Below are 20637 nucleotides of genomic sequence, written 5' to 3' on the forward strand. Positions count from 1 at the left end.
TGCATTTTTCTTGGGAGAGTCACGGTTATCATCAGATCTTCAAAGGAATCCCATGCACAGTCCTGCCCCGCACCCCAAAAAAGACTAACAGTGATTTAAAGGAAATAATCATCTTTGGCACAGTAAATAATCTTCATGTTTGGGCGTAGATAGACGTAGTGACTTATTTTTCGTTCACCAATGGCTTATTTTCTGAGTCCAGAAGCCCCTAAAAAATGTCCAAGGTGTAACAGTCTGCACGGGTTTGGAAAGAGGAAAACACTGAAGGTTGGAAGTGGAGAATGGACGCACTCAGTGGCCTAGAGGAGGGAGGTTACCTGTAGCTGGGGGGTAAGAGCGGATTACAGGCCGTACAGTGGCTGGCTGCGTCCCATCCGGCTCGCCCTCTGCCCCTCCAGGCGTTGGGAACCTGCAAAGATCGGTGCCCTAGAACCCAGACACCCCAGGGAAAAGGGACGCCCCGGGGAGGGCGTGGCGTCGACTTCCGCCGGAAGACAGCCCCTCCCGGCCAGCCTTGCGCGGGGCAGCCTGGGAGCCTCGGGGGCGGAGTCTGGGCCGCCGCGCCCCGCGGGCTGGGCAGTGTTGCGTCGGGTTCTGCTGCTACGGGGACACGCCTCTCTTACGTCCCCTGTCCCCGACGCCCCTTTCCCTTCGCCTTGCCCCGTTTCGCGCTCCTTGGAGAGTCCTGCCTCTTCCTGCGGACCCGCCACCCAGAGTTCTCCGTGCGCTCCGGCCCCGCCTCTTACGGAAGCCGAATCGGAGGGTCGGAATCCGGAAGAAAAACAATCGGGAGTGTGAGCGGACCGGCACCTGCTTCCCAGAGAGAGCCGATCGGGCCAGGACCGGCGAAGTGCAAGCCGGCCGGGCCACTGCGTGGGGACGATGGAGGCCATGAACCCACGGACCGAGCCGAGATGCAGGACGCTCAGGTGAGGAAGGCGACTGCGGGCAGGCCGGCTGCTCGTGGAGGGATCGCTACCTCCAACCCAATCAGTGCTGCGGGTCTGGGCCAGAACCGGACTGGGAGAGAAGGGGCCAGACCTATAGGTTGCTTCTAGTTCAGAGGCCTCTCGCATTCTCCCAGGCCAGTATCTAAGAGGGCTATGTTGGGTTCAAACCCTGCGCCTCCTGCAAACTCAGGCCGCCAAGCTCTTACTTCGGCGCCCGTAGCAGGTGTCCCAGTTAGATTCTGGAGGAGGGAGCAGTGTTAGGCTGTTTGAAGTTAAAGCTATAACAAAGCATTCTCCCCTTAGGTCTAGAGTGGAAACCTTGTTCTTTAGATCAGCACATACATCATGGGATCTGCCTGATCCCGTTATGACCTGAAATCCACAATCAGATTTAGATGAGATCCTTTAGTGAAGTGATAATAGCTTGGTCTCATGCTTGCTCTTTAACAACGCTAATCACCAACTTAGTGCCAGTCACGATGCAAGGATTTGCTGCTAATCATGGGACCTAACAGTGGGAACAAGAAATCCCCGCTCTGGAGGTCCCTGGGAAAACAAGGAGCCTTGCTGTGAAAGAGCTACCTTTTAATCCTCCGTTGGACAGCAGGGGGAGATCGTAAACAAACGAAGGGGCAGAACCTCTGGCTGAGTGCCTGGGAAGGTGGTTTTCCTATTGTTTTGTTGATGTTCGGAGGGAGGGGCAGGAAGTTGCTTTAAGCTGGCCCAGAATTTCTTCAAGTTGTGCTTTTTAGAACTCGAACCTCTAAGAACGGGCATCTGGTGGAGAAAAGATGTTTGGGGAAATCCTGCCCTTTTCTTCTTGCCCCCATTCTAAATCTTCTGCTGTTACAGATCCTCCTCCTTATGGTGTGCCTAGGACTTCCCTGGGGCTTGCTGGCTCTCTTGGTCTCTGTGGGGTTTTAGCCCCTGCCTGCTGTGTAATCAGCACAGTCTGGGGGCTTCCCGGGAGCACTGCTGTAACTGTTCAAATGAAGAGATTTTCAAGTCTCTCTTTCCCCTGAGCCTCTGAGGAAGCCAGTGTTATTGAGAGCTGCTGATTAGATCTGTTGCTTCCCTGGGGTTTATATGAAGCTGCGTTGGATGTTATCCAACTGATGGTTTTTCCTAAAATTTGGTAGACTCTTCAGAAAGATGTTGGGAAACCTGTTATTTAGAATCTTGTTAGCCTCTCTGAAATGCTTGGCAGAATTGGTTGTGCTTCAGGGATGAGTGAGGAAGGAAAGGTGGTGCCCTCATCTGTTATTTTTTAAATTCCCCTGTGTTGCTGTGCTCAGGCCTCTCACAAGGTGAAAACTGAACCTCCAGAATCTTTCTGGTGGTCCTGGGACCCCATGGATTGAAGAGTTGGGGGTGGGAAGTAGCTGACTGAGCCACAGATGAAGGGCTGTTAGAATTAATAAATTCTTCACTGCCCACCCCATTCACACCCCTTCCCTTGCCTGACTCCAAAACCTTCGGCCCCGCTCGTTGGCAGCTCTCCCTGTGTCAGCAGCACAGGTGCCGCCAGCCGTGGGCAGCTGTTTACCCGCACAGAGGAGCCAATCCAGGGTGGGCATTTCCTGCTTCAGGGGACAGAGGGCTTGAAGATGAAGGGGTTGTAGTTCAGTGCCCCCGTTCCCTCCAGTGGATGCAGAAAAACACACATTTCCCATTCTGACTACAACAGATTATGGTCCAGCCATTAGCAGGCGCAGCCCTTGGTCTGTTACCTGGACGAGGTCTCATCCTCCTTCCTCCATGGCTTCCCTTCTCAGCATACATGTTGTGACGTGGAACGTGGCCTCTGCAGCACCTCCTCCCGACCTCAGTGATCTGCTTCAGCTGAACAACCTAAACCTGAATCTGGACATATATGTCATTGGGTAGGTGTCCATAGGACGCGTCACACATCCCTGTATCTGAGATCAGGATCAGGTAAGCCTGACCAGTCCCAAGTTGTCCTCACGGGGAACCACTGTAACCTGTTCACCCTCGCCCTGGGGTGTGAAGGCCAAGAACTTTCAGCCTGCATCAGAGCCAGGCCACATCTGTTGTCCTGGGTCAGCAATGGCAGGGGGCTGCGAGCAATAGCCACAGGGGAGGGAAAACCCAGGGCTGGACAGTCGGCCGAGGGCAGTGCTAGATGTCAGAGCAGAGGCCGTGCCCTCCAGGCCGGGGGCAGGCCTCTGATCTGGGATGGGCAGTTTGCAGGAACTGAACTGTGGGATCATGAGCCTCCTTTCTGACACTGCCTTTGAAGACCCATGGAGCAGTTACTTCATGGACGTGCTTTCCCCTCTGAGCTTCGTCAAGGTAACTTGCAAGTTCATGGGCAATTGGGAAATATGTCTCACCTCTTATTACTAATCCCTAGTCCTTTGTCTCCCAGTCCAGCTTTCATGCTGTTACCCTTTTATTTAAAGACCCAAACCCCAGTTGCACCTGGTTCCCTGGGGCTCCTGCCTGCCTTGTGTCTTTCTAAAGTAGCTGGAGCTGAGCTGGGACCCCAGGGGCTAGTTTAATACCTCGATATTTTTCAGGTTGGGAGAATTCCTGGGGGAGGTGTAGCAGGGCTTAGTAACACCTCATTGCCTACCCCACCCCCAGCCTCCAATCTCTACTCAAAGACCCAGCCTGAAATCTCAGCGTATAATAGTAATTGCCACTATCTATGGTGTGCCTATTGGTGGTGGTGTTTTGTTGTTCAGTCACTCAGTCGTGTTTAACTCTTTGCAACCCTGTGTCCATTGAGTCAGTGATGCCATTAAACCATCTCATCCTCTGTTGCCCCCTTCTCTTCCCACCTTCAATCTTTCCAGCATCAGGGTCTTTTCCAGTGAGTCAGCTCTTGGCATCAGGTGGCCAAAGTATTGATGTTTCTGCTTCAGCATCAGTCCTTTCAGTGAATGTTCAGGGTTGATTTCCTTTAGGATTGATTGGTTTGATCTCCTTGCTGTCCAGGGGACTCTCAAGAGTCTTCTCCAGAACCACAGTTTGAAAGCATCATCATTATAAACAAACTCTTTATATACATTATTAAATAATCCTAACTATTCTGAAATATAGGTGTTATACGGATGAAACCAAGACTGAGAGATCATGACAGATTTGGATCCAGCTTTTTCAAACTTCATAACCCGTGTCTTTAACTACTGTACTTTATTACTGTACTGGTGATCTCTAAGGCTGACAGGTATCCTATGACTCTCCTGCTGGTATCAGAGGGTCTCCTCTGATCTTAAGAAACATGCACCTCAAATCCTCAGAGACCCAGAGGTCAGAAGAGACACATGTGGAGGAGAAGGGTTCTCAGTCTATAGAGCCAGTATTCTTTAGGAAACCTTTTTGACCATAGGATAATCTGCAGGAATGCTCTAGATTGCTGGATCTTACTTGTCTGCCCTACACAGCTGAGAGATGAAACACAGTCTCACTAAAAATACCTCCAAGAAGCACTGCTTCTCAGAAATACCAGAACTCCTTTTTTCCTTTCTCTGGGTGATTGGATTGCTTCAGGATTCACTCCATTACCCTAATCTGTCCAGAGTTGCTGAGGCAAGAGCTGTGAACCCTCTGGAGGAGGGCAGAGCCAGGTCACGTCAGATGTGATCCTGCTGCTGAGGCTAAAAGATGCCAGTCCCCAAGCCCTTGGCTCCCCTCAGATCGAACTCGGGCCTCTTCCTGCAGACTTGGAGCTGGCCCCTCTCAGAGGGCAAAACCACTTGTCTCTCACCACCCACTCCCTTCCCAAGACTGGAGGCCTCCTTGTACCTCGGCTCACTGGCAAGGCATCGGTGGGATGGACTTGAGCCAAGGAAATTAGCTCATCCTGCTGTGGCATGGACACAGCTCACTCTCTCCGTGCGGCCTCCTGAGGCTGGGAGACCAGCCTGAGGGCCTGGCAGGCACCCACAGCAGATGCCCCTCCTTCACATGGCCGAGAGTAGAGTAGAGCCCTGCCTGCAGCCTGTCTCTGAGGCCGGAAGTTGCTGGCCACAGGTTGAGAAGCCTGGTACTGATCCTTTTTGCCTGCTCCTCGGCTCCCAGCCTCCCTCCTTCTAGTCCCTTCCTTAGCTCCTCCTCCTTCATTTCCTCCAACTAGAACTTCCCCTACAAGTCTCCTGCCTTTCCCCATAGCCCCACCCTTTCTCCCAATCTGAAGTTTTCCTGCCCCACCCCCACCTCCGTCCTCCCTGCCCTACCCCCACTTCCCTGCTCTTTCAGAGTGGGCTCTAGCCTGTGGGGCGGAGCTCAGTGGCCCCCACCTGCTCTGTGGGATCAGATTAATCTTGAAACTCTTCCCAAATCTTTTTAAAGTTCCCTGGGAGTCAGTCCCCCCGCCTCTGGGAGTCCAGCCCTTCCCCACTCCCATTGTCCTATTTGCTTGCGAAAGGGAGAGACCAAGACAGGGGTAGAAAGTGAAGCCGGGACACGTTGGTAGCAACCTGTGCCCAGCCCTGGGTGCTCTCGCCTCCGTCCCTCGGTCTTGGGTTCAGGGTTCCCCCTCCCTTGACTCCTCCACCATCCCAGAGCTCCTGGCATGTGGGATCAAGTTTCATAATTCCTGGAAGGCCCCGGTACATGCTCCCCACCCGGGGATTTCCTCCTTGGCCTCTGCACCTCATGCTCCGGAAATAGCTACTCGGGTGGTGGGTGTAGACAGCCTGAAGCTGTGAGAGGGTCACAGGCCCGTTCCCACCCCACCTCCACGGCAGCTGAGAGCGGGGACTCTGGCAGTCCTGGTCCTTTGACGCCGCTGTCCAGAGTGGTCCTGCGGGTTCCTTAGTCTCCTCGCGCCTCAGTCCCTCTGCAGAACAGGGACCCTTCTTTCAAAAGTTGGCCAGAATTAGCTGTTCCCCCAACCTGCGCATACGCGTCCTTTGTGCTCGCTCTCATCCCCTCTGCGTGGCGTTCAGGGGCACCAGCTGCCCACAGTGTGTATTATTTTCCAGTAGCATTTTCTTAATTGTTTTTCCCTGAGCTGTAATGTATGGAGAAATGAAGTGCAGAGTCTGGTGGATTCTTATACGTGTATGTAGCCATGCTGCCACCCATCAAATCAAGATACAGAGTATTTCCCGTTCTCTCATGCTCATGTCCCTTCTCTGCATTTACTTTCAAGAATCCTTAAAGTAAAAATTAATATCAAGAGCTACCAGTTAATCCAGCATCTTTAAAAAAAAAAATTTCCAGCATCTTTAAGATAGATTCCTGCTTTATCGATGAGAAAATAGACTTGTCCGGCATCAAATACTAACAGCTCGAGCTGGTTTCTGAACCTAGATCTGGCCCTTAGTCATTGTCCCATAAAGCATCTCTGAAGTTCTTTGAGCCCCTCCATGCACGGTACCCCGGGGGAGCTCAGGAGGGCTCTAGGGGGAAGGGCGCCTGGCCATACATGGGCTGGGGCGGAAGAGTCAGTGCCCTCCTGATGGTGGGATGTCTCCACCCCCTTGCTGAGCCCCCAGATTGCCTCATCTGGCAGCTGAGACTCCATCAGCACTGAGATGCCTTAGACCCTTGGGGCAGGACATCCATGTGGCTCAGCGTTCTCAAGGGCGCCCAGCACAGGCCCTGGAGGGACATGAATGACTGTCACCCTTCTGTCCTGCAGGTCTCCAGTGTCCGCATGCAAGGGCTCCTCTTACTGATCTTTGCCAAGTACCAGCATTTGCCGTTCATCCAGGTCCTGTCTACTAAATCCACCCCTACCGGCCTCTTCGGGTACTGGGTAAGGACTGAGCTATTTTCTGAGTCAAGACCTGAGGGGGCCTTCTCTCACTGGATGGAGCGGGGCTGGGGGCTTTAGAGCTGGGCAACTGAAAAAGGGAATGAATGGATTGAAAAAAGGGGGTGAAATGAATCTTGGCACTCTGTCCAGGCCAGTGCCCCGCATAGCTGCCTTCCCTCCTCTGGGGCGCCTAGTGTCCCTGGGACGGCAGGTAGGTGAGCTGGGCTCTGCGGAGGTGAGTGTCTGCCGATCCTGGGAGATCCCACAGGAATTGAGACCATCTGCCCTCAGGCCCCGGATGGGAAAACAGAGGTGTGTCCCCCCCCCTTCCTGCCCACCTACCAGGGGAACAAAGGGGGTGTCAACATCTTTCTGAAGCTTTACGGCTACTATGTCAGCATCATCAACTGCCACCTGCCCCCCCACATGGCCAACAATGACCAGCGACTGGAGCACTTTGACCGGATCCTGGAGATGCAGAATTTTGAGGCACAGGATATCCCCAACATCCTGGACCATGAGTGAGCGTGCTGCTGTGAACTGTGCCCCGACCCTCTCCTCCAGTCCAGCCCCGGCAAGCCTGCTCTGCCGGGTCACTGCTCCCCCGCCAGAGGCAGTCTGCCCCCATCTCCCGCCCTCCCGCAGCCTCTTTCCCTGATGCCCTGTCTGCTCTCCTCTTCTTTCCCTGATGCCTCTGCCTGCCTGGGGTCTGGGACCCCTTCCCTTTCCCTGGCCCTTCTGTCCTGCCTAGAAACTCTGGACGCTTCCGAACATCCCAGGTCAAGAACCTCGTGGTTCCTGAGGTCCCCGGGGAGGGCTGGTTCTCAGGTGTGCCCTGTGGGGGCACCTGGTGCCGGGTGCCCAGCTAGGGGACAGGGAGGGAGGGCTCGAGCCTGCTGCACGTTCACCACTTGCCCCTCAGGGCTGGTCCCTTTGGTTTGAATGGCCGGTGGGGGCCAGGAGAACAGGCCCATTGGGGCCTGCTCTTGTCTTCACCTGATCCTCCCTCAGCCTCTGGCTTTTTACCCCCTCCTTGAGCCTTCTGCTTCTTGGCAGCCCTGCAGTGGGTGGTCAGGGCCCCTGTGGTCTCCTGCCTGCTCTGACCCCATCACAGACCCTCAGGCCACCTGCCTTCCTTTCTTTCTGAAGCCTCATTCTCTGGTTTGGAGACATGAACTTTCGGATCGAGGACTTCGGGTTGCACTTTGTTCGAGAATCCATAAGAAATCGGCGCTACAGTGACCTGTGGGAGAAGGATCAGGTATCTGAGAGAGGGATCTGAGCCTGAGGGAGGAGAGTTCTGAGCCCAAGGCCGGGGAGGTCAGCAGGAGGTGTCGGGAGATTCCCTAGCGCCCATTCTCCTTTCCCAAGCCTTCAAAGTCCCTGACCCCAGGCAGGGCAAAGTCTAATAGGCCTTGGTTGCTGGGAGTGGGGCAGCCAGGCTTGTCTGGCCAGCCTGGTCTCCACCTGGAGGCACTCCAGCACCAGGTGTGTGTGAGGTCGGGGAGCGAGAAGGGCTTTGGCCTGCCGGCCCTGCACCAGCCCTCAGTGTCCCTGTTGTCTTTCCCACTCCCGACCTGTCTTGCCTCCTGGAGGATGAGATACCACCCATTGGGACACCCTGCCTACCCCAGCCTCCCCTCTGACACACTTCTGCTAGTGGCTCCTAGGGAAATAGAATTCAGAGCCTGGTCCCTGTGGTCCAGGGACAGGGAAGTGGTAGGCGGCTCCCTCCCCTGGTACTCCGGGATGGGGTGGGGGGGTGATGTTTGCCTTCTTTCGCATTCAGCTGCTGTCCTGGGGGTGGGGTACAGGGCTGGGGCAGTGAGGAGCAGTCTGACTGGGAGGGCACCGCCAGGTTTGAATCTTGCCCCACTGTGATGGCAAGTGCCGATCCCTTTTCCTCCAGCTCAGCATCGCCAAGAGACACGACCCACTGCTCCGGGAATTCCAGGAGGGCTCCCTGCTCTTCCCGCCCACCTACAAGTTTGATAAGAACTCCAACAACTATGACACCAGGTGAGGGGCCCCACCGGGAGAGGATGTGCTTGTTGCAGATCTGGGCCTGGGAAGTCAGACCGTGCTGGCCCTTGTGATCATGGGACCCACCTTCAGTTAGAAGTGTTGGGGGGGAAAAAAAAAAAAAAGAAGTGTTGGGGGAGCAGGACTAGATCCAGCCATCACCTCTCAGGAGCGGTGCCTCCGCACCCCTCATGAGATGCTGACTGAGGGAGCTGTCCCAGATGGTCCCAGAAGGGAGCAGGAAGGGGAGCTGGTGCTGGCCAGAATGGGGGCTGGGGCCAGGGCAGGTAGAGCCAAAGGGGAAGGAAGACAGCTGATTGCTGACTGCAGGGCAAGGGAGATCGGGGAGGGACTATACTTCAGCATCCTTCAAACTCCTGCCCTCCTGCGCCCCCAGGGCTTTCTGGTCCTGCCCAGAAGATGGTGGGGACAGAAAGCTTGGCTCAGCCAGTCACTGGTGTTAAGTAGTCCTGCCCTGGCTGTGAGTGGGTTGGGTGCTAGTTAAGGAAGATGAAGTAGGAGTTGTCCATGGGGCAGTTAGTGGGGAACAAGCAGAGATAATGTACCTGGTTAGAAATTGGAAGCACAGTTTGCACTTTATCGGCAGCATGACCTTGGTCATGGTATTTAAGCCTCAATTTTTCCATCTAAAAATGGGGATGATAACAGTACCTAGTTCATGGGACTGAGGATTCATTAAGACCACCACAGGACTTCCATGATGGTCCAGTGGCTAAGACTCGCGGCTCCCAAAGCAGGGGGCCCAGTTTCGATCCCTGGTCAGATCCCACATGCTGCAACTAAGACTCAGGGCAGCCAAGTAAATAAATATTTAAAAAGAAATAAATAAGACCTGGCATGTTAGCCTAGTGCCTGGCACCCGGTAGGCACCAGGATAACTGCTGTTGTTGTTTTTAGATTCAGGTCTTCAGGTCAGAGTTTTACTGAAAGCCTTACTAAAGAACTGAGAAAGGGACAGGTAACCACCAAAACCTTAGACTTAGGCAGTGGGGCAAAAGTAGCTCGGGGCAAAACCCCTGACCCGATTTAGGGCAGGGACCCTCATCTCTTTGAAGAAGAATAACCCCCTATATGTTATAGGGCTCTTTGTATTCCCCTAGCAGAATTGTCTTCTGAGGGAGATAGGAGGTGCCCCCAGGGCAGCCCAGGCCTCTGGGATTTAGGCGTGAGTAGGTCTGTCCACAGCCAGGCCAGGATGCGAGGGACCCCTGCTGGCGCAGGGCGGGAAGCTGTGTGGCAGAGCCACAATGTCCCCGCCAAGCGAGGGGGAGAGCACGAGCCATTTGAGGCGTGTGGAGCAAGACAGAGTGGGGTCACAGCCAAGGGCCGTGCACACAAGAAGAGGCCAGGAACACTGGAACCGAGGGCCGGCCGGGCCGCAGCCCGAGCCAGAAAGCAGGGAAGAGGGCAGGCTCCCGCTGGCCCAGGTCCGCAGCCGTCAGTCTCCCCGGCCATCCGTTGGAAATGAGGATCATCGTGAAAATTGTCAGGCCTCTGTGGGACAAGCTGGGCCCCTCTACCAGTTGACACTTGCCAGCAGGAAGAGAGCTGCTGACAGGCCATGTGGCCAGGCGTCACTCTGCTCACACCCCCGGCTACGGGAGGGAAGGCAGCAGGAGGCTGGAAGTCATGCAGGTGGTGTGGAGAGGCTGAGATGCTCACGGTCTTCCCCAGGTGGCTGTGCTGGGATAGTGGAGCTGGGGCCAGACCTCTCCAGACTGTGCTGCCCATGATGCTTTCCTCTAGCCCACAGTGCCTCCAAGTTCACAGCCAGGCCTTTTTCTTTTTTATGAATTGTATTTATTTTTAATGTGTATTTATTTTTTGGCTGTGCCACACAGCATGTGGGATCTTAGTTTCCCGACCAGGGATCCAACCCACACCCCCTGCATTAGAAGCGTGGAGTCCTAACCATTGGACCACCAGGGAAGTCCCCACACAGCCAGTCTTGCCAGCTAGCAGCAGAAAGGAGATCAGGGCTGGGATAGCAGAAAGCTTGCCAAGGAGAAGGCAGATGTTACTTCTACATGATAGATACAGTCCACACTGTGACTGACATCGCTGAATGCTGACCACGGGCCAGGCATTGGGCAGAGGGCTTTGCCCGCATCACTTCACTTAATTCCTACTGTATCTTCATTAGGTAGACAGTGTTGATACTGACTTCTTACAAATAAGGAAACTGTATCTCAGAACGTCTAAGTAAGGTAGTAACAGAGTAAGTGATGGAGCAAAAATTTGAACTGAGGTCTGTGTGAATCCAGACTCATGCTTCCCCTTGCCTGGAGCCCAGGAAATGAAGGAATGTCTGAACAAGAACAACGGCATTACAGGGGGACATCACAAATGAAATATCCCCCGCTGGGAATGCCTGCGGTTGGCAGGAGCCCCACATAGGGAACAGAAACGTTCCTGTGTGATCAGTCTGTTATTCATCCTTGAAAACCTGGTTGAGGCATCATCTCTACTGGAAAATCTTCCCTGACCCTTGCCAGTTTCTGAGAGTTCTCTCCTGCTATTCACGCTGCCTGCAAGCCTTGCACATCGTGCATTCAGTGTCTTTTAAGACGTAGTGTGCCCTTTGTACTGTGCTGTGAATGCCTGGAGCACAGAGGCTAGATCCGGTTTACGACTGTCCCTGGTTATATGGCACAGTGTGCCTGCCATGTGTTTGAACGGGGAGCCTGAGAGGACGAAAGGGACAGATAAGCTATTTAAGGAGCAGCCAGTCTAGTAGAGGGACCCACCCAGAGAGAGAGAGCCAAATAAACACTCTCAAGTCCAGGAGCTGGCCAGTAGAAGGCTGCAGAATTCTGTGTGGAAGTGGTAAAAGAGAGTGAAGTGAATGGAGGAGGGCAGCTGAAGCCAGGAGGAGTCAATGAGAACTGTCAGAGAGGCAGCAGGTTTCACAGAAAGGAAGACAGGCATTCTGATCAGTCAGCAGCAGCTCTGATGAGAGGCACTTTGAGTGGGAATGCCCCGCTGTACAGAGGGACTGAGCTGTGTGCGGGGCCTGGTTCGCAGCTTCGCCCGGCCTCGGCAGCATACTGGAGCCAAGATGTAATGAGAAACGAGGTTGGCTCCGTTACAGGGGAGGGTGAAAGGGCTGAGGGCAGGAAATCCTATTAAAGTCAGGGATTACAGTAGGGTTTTGTTACAGTCCACAGGAACCTAGTCCACCTCCCCACTCGGCAGTGAGCAGAGGATGTTATGATCAAACTAGGTAAGACTGAAGTCCAGAGTTCAGTGGGACACTTAGAAGCCATCTATAGGGAGCCAAGAGGAAAATGCTCCCAGACCCAAAAATGGAACACATCACTCCTTCAGGGCCAATAAATTGGCTCAAGTTTTCTAGGCTCTTAAGCCTGGAGAATCTTGCAGAGCTACTTGGTCTTAATTTTTAGAAAGTAAAGACATATCACAGGCATGCCTGAGAGATATTGTGGAATTGGTTCCAGACCACCACAGTAAAGCAAATATCACAATAGAGTCACTCAAACTTTTTGGTTTCCTGGTGCACAGAAAAGTTAGGTTTATACTGTTCTGTAGTCTATTGAATGTACAATAACATATCTAAAAAAATGTACATACCTTAGTTTTAAAATACTTCGTTAGTAAAAAAGTGCTAACCAGTCTCAGAACCTTTGGCAAGTCCTCCCTTTTTGTGATAGTAGCATCAAAGATCACAGATCACCTAACAATTATACCCCTAAGAGAGCTTGAACTATTATAAGAACTACCAAAACGTGACTCAGAGACACAAAGGGAACAAATGCTATTTGAAAAATGGTTCCAAGTAGTCTTGCTCAATGCAGGTTTGCCACAAACGTTCAATTTGTAAAAATCACAATCTCAGCCAAGTATTAACGTAAGTAAAGCACAGTAAACCGGGGCGTGCCTGTCATCTCCAGAAACAGTTCTTGGGGGCTTCCCTGGTGGCTCAGTAGTAAAGAATCCACCTGCCAATGCAGGAGACATGGGTTTGAACCCTGATGCAGGAAGATCCCTCATGCCACAGAGCAATTAAGCCCATGTATCTCAACTATTGAGCCTGTGCTGTAGCGCCCATGAGCCACAACTGCCAAAGCCCTCGCCCCCTAGAGTCCACGCTCCACCACAATGAGAAGCTCACACCGCAACTAGAGAGTAGCCCCTGCTCTCCGCAACTAGGGAAAAGGCCGTGCAGCAACCAGGACTCAGCACAGCCATGAATAAATAAATAAAAATTATTAAAAAAAACAGTTCTTGTTCTCAGTCATGACCATTCAGCCAAAAAAAGCATCAGTGAGGCCCCACTCTGGTTACACACTGGGAATCGGCCACTGAGGGACAGACTGGAGGGGGACGGTGCAGTGGAGGAGAGCTGACTCCATGGGCAGCAACGTGGGCAGGCACCCAGCTCCCACCTGCACATGGTGACCTCCCTCAGCATCCGTGTCCTGGAGAAGAAGGGAGATGTGACCTGTGGCGCCCTTCCAGGGTTGGGAGGATTAGAACAGTCTAAGATGCCTGCCACAGGCACGTGATGCATGGAGGGACCCCGTGTTTAGCTGTTACCAGGAATGGAGAACTGGGGGAATATATTTATTCTGCTTATTTGTTCCTTTGTCTTCTGTTAAACGAGCTCCTCAACAAGTTTGTCAATCCCGTTTATCAGATCCTCCCCATTCTCCTGGCTTATAATAAGGGCTCAGTAAAGGTGATTGAGGGCTTCCCTGGTGGCTCAGTGGTAAAGAATCCGCCTGCAATGCGGGAGACATGGATTCAATCCTTGGATCGGGAAGATCCCCTGGAGGAGGAAATGGCAACCCACTCCAGTATTCTTGCCGGAGAAATCCCTTGGACAGAAGGAGCGTGACAGGCTACAGTCTGTGGGGATCAAAAAAGAGTTGGACACGACTTAGCGATTGAACAGCAACAACAAAGATCATCAAAAGAATGAACAATACAGGTGCCCAGTGATGAGTGTGGACCAGGCTATGGAAAAGGAAGATGGGGAGACAGGCTGAGGTCCTGAGGGGGAAGGAGTGGGGCTGCGGTCAGGACTTGGGGAGGATTCTGACCATAATAGGGAAGTGGGGGCAGGAAGATGCCTCAACAGGGAGAATGGTGCATCCATGTGGTTCACTACCACGTTTCAGGAACTGCTAGGCACTGATGTCCAAGGTTGGATTGGAGGTTTTGTGTCTGTAGTTTCTGGGATGGAAATACCACATTCCAACATCCCATGAACACTCTTCAGAAGCATGAAAGGTCAAAACATGCCAGGAGCTCAGAGCAGAGGTGACGTAGCCAGTTACCACTTCTGCAACACTCAATAAGGTTTTTTGAAGTAAGTACTGTTATCACCCCATCTTAGAGTTGAAGAAACTGAGGTTTAGAGTGATGGTGTCACTTGCCAAGGGCAGAACTTTTTTTTAAATTTTAAACTACATCACTGATTCGTTTTAAAAGTATGCAACTCAGAAATAGGCAGATGGAAGAGATGTGTAGGACAAGGTGTGGCAAAGGGCACAGAGCTTCAATACCTTCTCCAAGAGCACCACTCCTCAAATTCACCAACACAGAATTCTGCATTAACAGGACAGAACCTTTCACCAACTGGTCTCCAATTTTAGAGTCGAAGTTCACCACCAGGGCACCACCATTCTGCCGCTATTGCTGGAGAACCATTTTGCTATTGAAGTGATGAAGGTGTGGCAGGAATGTTTGTTTAAAATAGTAAGTGAATAAAGCAGAAGATAAAAATAGCCTTTCAGGCTATAAGCATGTGAAGTCATATATGTTAAAATTAACTGGACATTTTTTAGGAAGGAGAGTGAGCTTGGTTTTTTTTTAGTTGTTTGTATTTCACAAGTACTTGTTTTTTGTTTTCATGAGCGCTTGTTGATGGGTTCGATCTCTAGGCTGGGAAGATCCCCTGGAGAAGGGAGTGGCAACCCACTCCAGTATTCTTATCTTGAGATAGTCCATGGATAGAGGAGCCTGACAGGCTCCATGGGGTCACAAAGAGTTGGATGCAAGTGAGTGACTAACTATTATACCGCTGAGTACTTACTGCATACCAAGCTCTGTGCTAATGCCAAGGATACACAGGAGACACCAGGAGCCCCTTCCTTGCCTTCTGAGCTTGCACTAACTGATAGGCTGAGGGGGAAACAGTAAGCTACAATGGAGTGTAACAGTAGACAAACTCGTGTCAAGAGCTTTGGAAGCAGAGAGGTCAGGGCCGGCCAGGGACACCGACAGCACGGGAACTGGGCCTCTCCCTGCGACGAAGGGCGTTCCAGGCAGCAAAGCCGCAAGAACAGAGGCCCAGAGGCTTGAGAGGCTCACCAGGGTGAGGTGGGTCTGGGGCGGAGGGGGGCGATAAGGTCGAATCTGGGGCATCAGACTCCTGGGCACCTTGAAAGCCACATTTGGAGACCTGAGCTTTATTCTGGAGGCAGTGAAGACTCCTTAAAAGGTTTTTGCTGGATTTGTTGTTACTGTTTTAAAAAAATATAGATTTATTTATTAGACTGCACTGGGTCTTAGTTGTGGCATGTGGAATCTAGTTCCCTGACCGGGGATGGAACCCAGGCCCCTGTATTGGGAGCGCAGGGTCTTAGCCACTGGACCAGGGAAGTCCGTCCTTAAAAGTTTTGAAGCAGTGAATCATCTGACCAGGTTGTATGGTGTCTCTCATGCCCGTTGGGGAAGCTGGGAGTACAGAAAGGGGATGGCAGGTCTTCAGTTGACTCTTAAGAACAAATTCTCATAAGAGCCAGTGTCCAGGGGGCAGCTTGCGTTGTGTGAAGCACGGCACTATCTGTTTTTTGTGTTTTGTCTCATTTAACCATCTCAGTAACCCTGAGATGTAACTACTGTTATCTCCATTCTACTGATGAAGAGCTGAGGCCTAAGAGGGGTTGGCCTGGTGATGACGGGCATGTACCCTGTGGTCATGCTGGCCGACCCAGAATCCTGGCTTCACCACACCATGGCTGGGCAATTTTAGGAAAGTCCCAACCCCTCTAAGACCCATTTTCTCCACCTGTGATGAGGGGATAAATGGTCCTGGTCCAAGGTATGTGGGGAGATTCCCTAAATACTTCCCTTCCCTTTCCCAAGATCACATCTGTAGTTGCGGAGAGTGGGTAGTTGCGGGGAGTGGGAGGGAGCCAAGTTCCAGCTCAGCTCTAACCCCACATTCCAGACCTCAGCTTCTTTGATGTTCTGCTGCTTTTGTTCAGGAAGTAAGAAAGGGTTTAGACGCAGTGTTTCTGAGTCACCGTTTGATCATAAAAATGTAGACGAGACCGAGGGTCCTTGGCTGAGCCTGACACAGACCTGTGTACTGTTGTTGGTTCCACGGGGCACGCTCCTGCCCACAGCCAGGCTGGGCTCCACCAGCTCTGTCCAGGGGCATCTCATGGCGGCTGACAGGCCCTGGCATTAGGGACTCCAAGGGAGCTCGTGGGGGTCCCTTCCTGCTGGCCTGATGACCCTTCTCTCCTCCTCTTCCTCTCCCCCCCTCCCCAGTGAGAAAAAGCGCAAGCCTGCTTGGACCGATCGCGTCCTTTGGAGGCTGAAGCGGCAGTCCCAGACCAATTTCCACACCCCTGCGCTCTCAGCCCCCTTCGCCCTGTTCCTGAGGAGCTACGTCAGCCACATGGTGTACACCATCAGTGACCATAAGCCCGTCACCTGCACCTTTGACTTGGAGGTAAATCTCCAGGCTGCCTGGCACTTGGCAGAGCCACAGCTGTGCCGGGCCACATCCCAGACCCGCCTGCCCTGGGTTCAGAGCTCAGCAGGTCCCCGGGGAGACCTGTAGGAGGACACGATTGCCTCTCCTCCCAGGTCAGGTGTCTCACTGTTCTTAGCAGCCATTGCTGGCTCTGTCTGTCAAAAATGTGTTCAAACCCTTTGTCAGTAGGTTTCCATTTCCTCTTGGTACTGTCCCTTGGGGCTCCTGAGTTCCATTATGCTTATTACCTACTATGTGAGGTAGGACTTCCTTTCATTTGTCCTAAACCTCTCTGGCTCAAGTTGCAGAGGGAGCCCCCTCCTCCTGTATCTTGCCGTCTAATGACCAAGGTAGTGTGGGTCTCTTTGAGCTGCCAACTGCCCTCACGCCGTGTGTCCCTCCATGTGCCTCCAGCTGTTCTCACCAGAGGCCCCCAAATTGAATTTGGGTCTTTGGGTTAGAAGCCGTGGAATCCTGAGAGCGACTTCCTGGCTGCTTTCTTCATCCTGTCAGCAGCTCCTGTAGCCTCCCCCACCTGCATACTCTGCCCCCAGTACTTGGCTCTCTGCCAGGTTACCCACCCACCCGGCCCCAGGCCCATCCTCCCTGGCAGGGCCAGCCATCCCCCACCAGTCTTTGGCCCTTCTTTCCAGCCGGCCAGCCAAGGCTGATACCCTCCAGGCAGCCTAGCTGAGAGCTAACCCACCCTGCTGGCTGCCCCCCCGACACCCCCGCAGAGACCCTGACCTGTTGGAAGGGCACAGTCAGGACTCCCATCTCAGGGAAGGGGATGTTGCTGTGGGCCTTCAACCCCCTCTGACCCCTGTGTGTAGCTGAAGCCCTTGGTGTCTGCCCCGCTGATCACCCTGCTGCCCGAGGGCCCGTGCACCATGGAGAGCGACATGCTGATCAGCTACTCCCTGACCGCAGACTTCCTCAGCAGCCCCTGGGACTGGATTGGCCTGTACAAGGTGATGGGGCCCGCTGGCCGCACCCCACTGGTTTATCCATGCTGAGGGCTCATGGGAGTTGGGCATAGAGACCACAGAGCTACCCTCATCTACCTGGAGTCCTTGCCTACCGAGGGGCTGGCTGTGAAGGGGAGGAGGCAGATGATGCTATGATGGCCAGCCTCTAGAAATGAGACCATCCTCCTCTTAGGATTTGACATGGGTCCTGTGTCCTCCCAAACCACTGACCGCCCACCCAATCCCCCCCTCCTACAGGTGGGGCTGCGCCACATTAATGACTACGTCTCCTATGTCTGGGTCAGGGACAACCAGATCTCCTTCAGTGACAGGCTGAACCAGGTACCTTCCCCCTTACCTGAGACAGGGGTTCCACCTCGCCAGCAGGGGGGCTTGCCTGAGCTCTCTGTCCTCTGGAAGGAGCAGAGAGCTGGATACCTAGTCGCTGAGAGCTGGATGGGGCCTGAGGCCATAGAGCTGACCCACATCTGTCTGTCCTTCCCTCCAGGTATACATCAACATCAGCGACATCCCTGAGACTGAGGATCCGTTTCTCCTTTTTTACTATAGCAACAACCTACATTCTGTGGTGGGGATAAGCAAACCCTTCAAGGTAACAGATACTGGTGGGTAAGAGGAAGGGTGGGCTTCCCTGCTGGCTCAGCGGCAAAGAATCCGCCTGCAGTGCAGGAGACCTGGGCTCGATCCCTGGGTGGGGAAGATCCCCTGGAGCAGGAAATGGCAACCCACACCAGTATTCTTCCCTGGGAAATCCCATGGACAGAGGAGCCCAGCGGGCTACATTCCATGAAGTCACAAAAGAATTGGACACAGCTTAGTGAAGGAACAGCAACAACACAGAAGGAAGGATAGCCCAGGTGACAAGCCCGTTGCTGGTTCCCTGAGGCCATGGGCCGAGGACCCCCCCCACACACACACACCATAGAGCTGCATCCATTTGGGGATGGGGGAGATGGAAGGCATGGAGCAAAAACCTGCCCCTTGCCCCTTCCACTCACCACCTGCTTTATCCCTGCAGATCCAGCCTTTCTCCTTCCTGGAGGAGGACCCACTGGATGAAGCCCAGCCACAGATCTGAGCCGGGCTAGAGTGATCCAGGGCAGAGGCCGGAGCTGGCAGCCAGCTCTGCCCACCACTGCCAGGAGCTGGGGGCCCAGCCCAGCCCCCGGAGGAGGCAGCAGCATCCTCCACCTCCCAGGGGGAGCCTTGGCCACCTTCCTCTGCTCTCTTCAGTCTAGATCTCTGGAATGGGCCCCTTCAATATAGGTTTTTGTTGCTGAGGTGTGAGTGAAATCAGCTAGTTTGTCAACAGTGAAGATCTAGAGACAGGCCCCTGGATGCAGGAAGGACCCTCCCTCCCGCATCTCATTTCTGAATTTTCCCCACACACTTCCAGCCCCACCCAGGCAGGCCTGCCAGGCACATGCCCCATCTGGCACAGGCCTGCATTCTTGTCACACCACCCTGGGCCTTAGGCTGCCTGGGCGGGGGACATGCTCCCATCCGTACAGGCTGCAGAGACTGGTTGGCGCACAGAGCGCTGGGTCCCAGGAGTCTTGACATCTTGTTGCCTGTCCCCTTGAGGGGTGGGCAGAGGGTCTGAGATCCCTGCTTTCAGCAGAAGCCAGTGACCAAGTAGGCAGGATGGAGGAGCCCTCCATCCAGGCTCTCCTGTAGTTGTTGTGGACAGGTTGAGGTGTGTCCTGCCAACAGCACACACATACCCCTACCTCCACCCCCAGCTCAAGGAATCCAGCCCAGAAAGTTCCAGGGTCTGAGCAGAGGACTGCACCCAAGTTTGCTTCCGCTCATGGGTCAGGCTCCATGCCCCCAAAGTGCCCTCCTGAGAAGGGCTGGCAGTTGATAGAGGAGCTTGGCCACAGACTTTCGCAGGGCGGCCCATGCACAGTCCATCTCATCTGCCCCTATCCTTGCTTGCTGTCGCTGGCCAGAGATCTGCCCTCTCTCTCTGCCCTGGGACCTAGAAGAGGGGGCAGGCGGAGCCGGAGTCAAGACGTTCTGGAGACCTGGGCATCTTCAGAGAGCATTCCCCAGGCACTGTGTGGACGCAGCGTGGCCCCACACCCACCATCTCCCTTGAGTCAACAGTGGCTGCAGTGGTAACCTTCTTCTAGAAGACACCTCAGGGAGCCTGCTGTGTGACCATCAGACCCATCATAGGACCTGAGACAGGGACACCAGTTGCCCTGTATCCTGACTCCACCCTGAGAGCCATCTGGAACTGTCCCTCTGGCCTCTAGCGGGCCATGGCTAGAGAACATGGCCATGTTCTCTGGCTGTTGCATTGGGGGTTAATTAGAAACAGTGGCTTTTACACCTGTGTGTGACTCCTTTATGATGGTGGTGGGAACAGGCCCATGTTCACGGGCTCCTACTTGACTCCAGGATGAGGGCCCTGTCGTCCAGACTAGACTGTCTGTGTCTGATGAGGGTGACAGATGTTGCCTGTGTGGGAATGGGAGAATGAGGTTCTGGGATGGGGGCCCTCTGGATCCTGGGTCCCAGAGGGCTGTGCCTCCTTTGCTGTTGGGCACTTCGCTCACTCCTGCCAAGCAAGTAGAGTGGGCTTCTTGGGGCTGAACTCAGAAAAGGCGTTCACTCTGCTCTCATCAGGTAATCCCTCCTCACCTGGCACTCCCTCATACCTTAGTGTTTTTTTTTAATAATTTTATCTATGTTTTTATTTTTGGCTGTGCTGGGTCTTTGTTGCTGCTTGGGCTTTCTCTAACTGCAGTAAGGGGCAACTATTCTTTGTTGTGGTGTGTGGACTTATTGCGGTGTCTTCCCTCATGGTAGAGCACAGGCTGTAGAGCGTGCGGGCTTCCGCAGTTGTGGTGCACGGGCTTCGTTGCCCCACAGCATGTGGGATCTTCCCGGACCAGGGGTCTCCTGCCTTGGCAGGTGGGTTCCTTACCCCTGAGTCACCAGGGAAGCCCCCCTCACACCTTAGTCTGGAGCCTTGGTCCTGGGTTAAGCTCTCCAAAAACATCACCATCTCTTCTCTCTGCCTCACCTCTCCCCAGATCCCTCTACCCTGAGGTCCCCACGGTAACTTCTCTCTCTGCCCACAACACACAACGCACCTGAGGAGCCCAACCCTGGAACTCCCCTGCGTCTTTCTCACACGCACAACCATCAGGGTGCTGCCAGCCTTCCTCTGTAGCTGGGGGA

At 53.7% G+C, this 20637-nt stretch overlaps 1 protein-coding gene across 4 annotated transcripts; it reads left to right on the forward strand.

The window, feature by feature from the left end:
* The first annotated feature begins 593 nt into the window (after positions 1-593).
* Positions 594-19977, forward strand: INPP5K (inositol polyphosphate-5-phosphatase K). Of its 4 annotated transcripts, none has more exons than XM_065910865.1 (12): positions 596-929; positions 2726-2833; positions 3155-3263; positions 6565-6681; positions 7060-7202; positions 7831-7942; positions 8591-8700; positions 16249-16432; positions 17290-17427; positions 17683-17766; positions 17933-18037; positions 18464-19976. In XM_065910865.1, the coding sequence occupies exons 1-12, from the start codon at positions 883-885 to the stop codon at positions 18521-18523; spliced, it is 1317 nt and encodes a 438-aa protein (XP_065766937.1). In that variant the 5' UTR covers positions 596-882; the 3' UTR covers positions 18524-19976. The 4 variants fall into 4 exon arrangements, with proteins under 4 accessions (XP_065766939.1, XP_065766937.1, XP_065766936.1 ...); XM_065910864.1 differs by having other exon boundaries at positions 600-929; positions 7027-7202; positions 18464-19973; XM_065910866.1 differs by lacking the exon at positions 596-929 and having other exon boundaries at positions 3162-3263; positions 7027-7202; positions 18464-19973.
* The last annotated feature ends 660 nt before the right edge of the window (positions 19978-20637 follow it).

This window comes from Muntiacus reevesi, chromosome 18 (assembly GCF_963930625.1).
Source record: "Muntiacus reevesi chromosome 18, mMunRee1.1, whole genome shotgun sequence".
Lineage (NCBI taxonomy): Eukaryota > Metazoa > Chordata > Mammalia > Artiodactyla > Cervidae > Muntiacus > Muntiacus reevesi.

Bases quoted from the DNA above. Each gene is read 5' to 3' on its own strand.
- INPP5K (XM_065910864.1), top strand. From the start codon at position 883: ATGGAGGCCATGAACCCACGGACCGAGCCGAGATGCAGGACGCTCAG. The intron at 7,943-8,590 runs GTATCTGAGAGA...CTTTTCCTCCAG, and splicing joins ACCTGTGGGAGAAGGATCAG to CTCAGCATCGCCAAGAGACA. The intron at 17,428-17,682 runs GTGATGGGGCCC...CCCCTCCTACAG, and splicing joins ACTGGATTGGCCTGTACAAG to GTGGGGCTGCGCCACATTAA.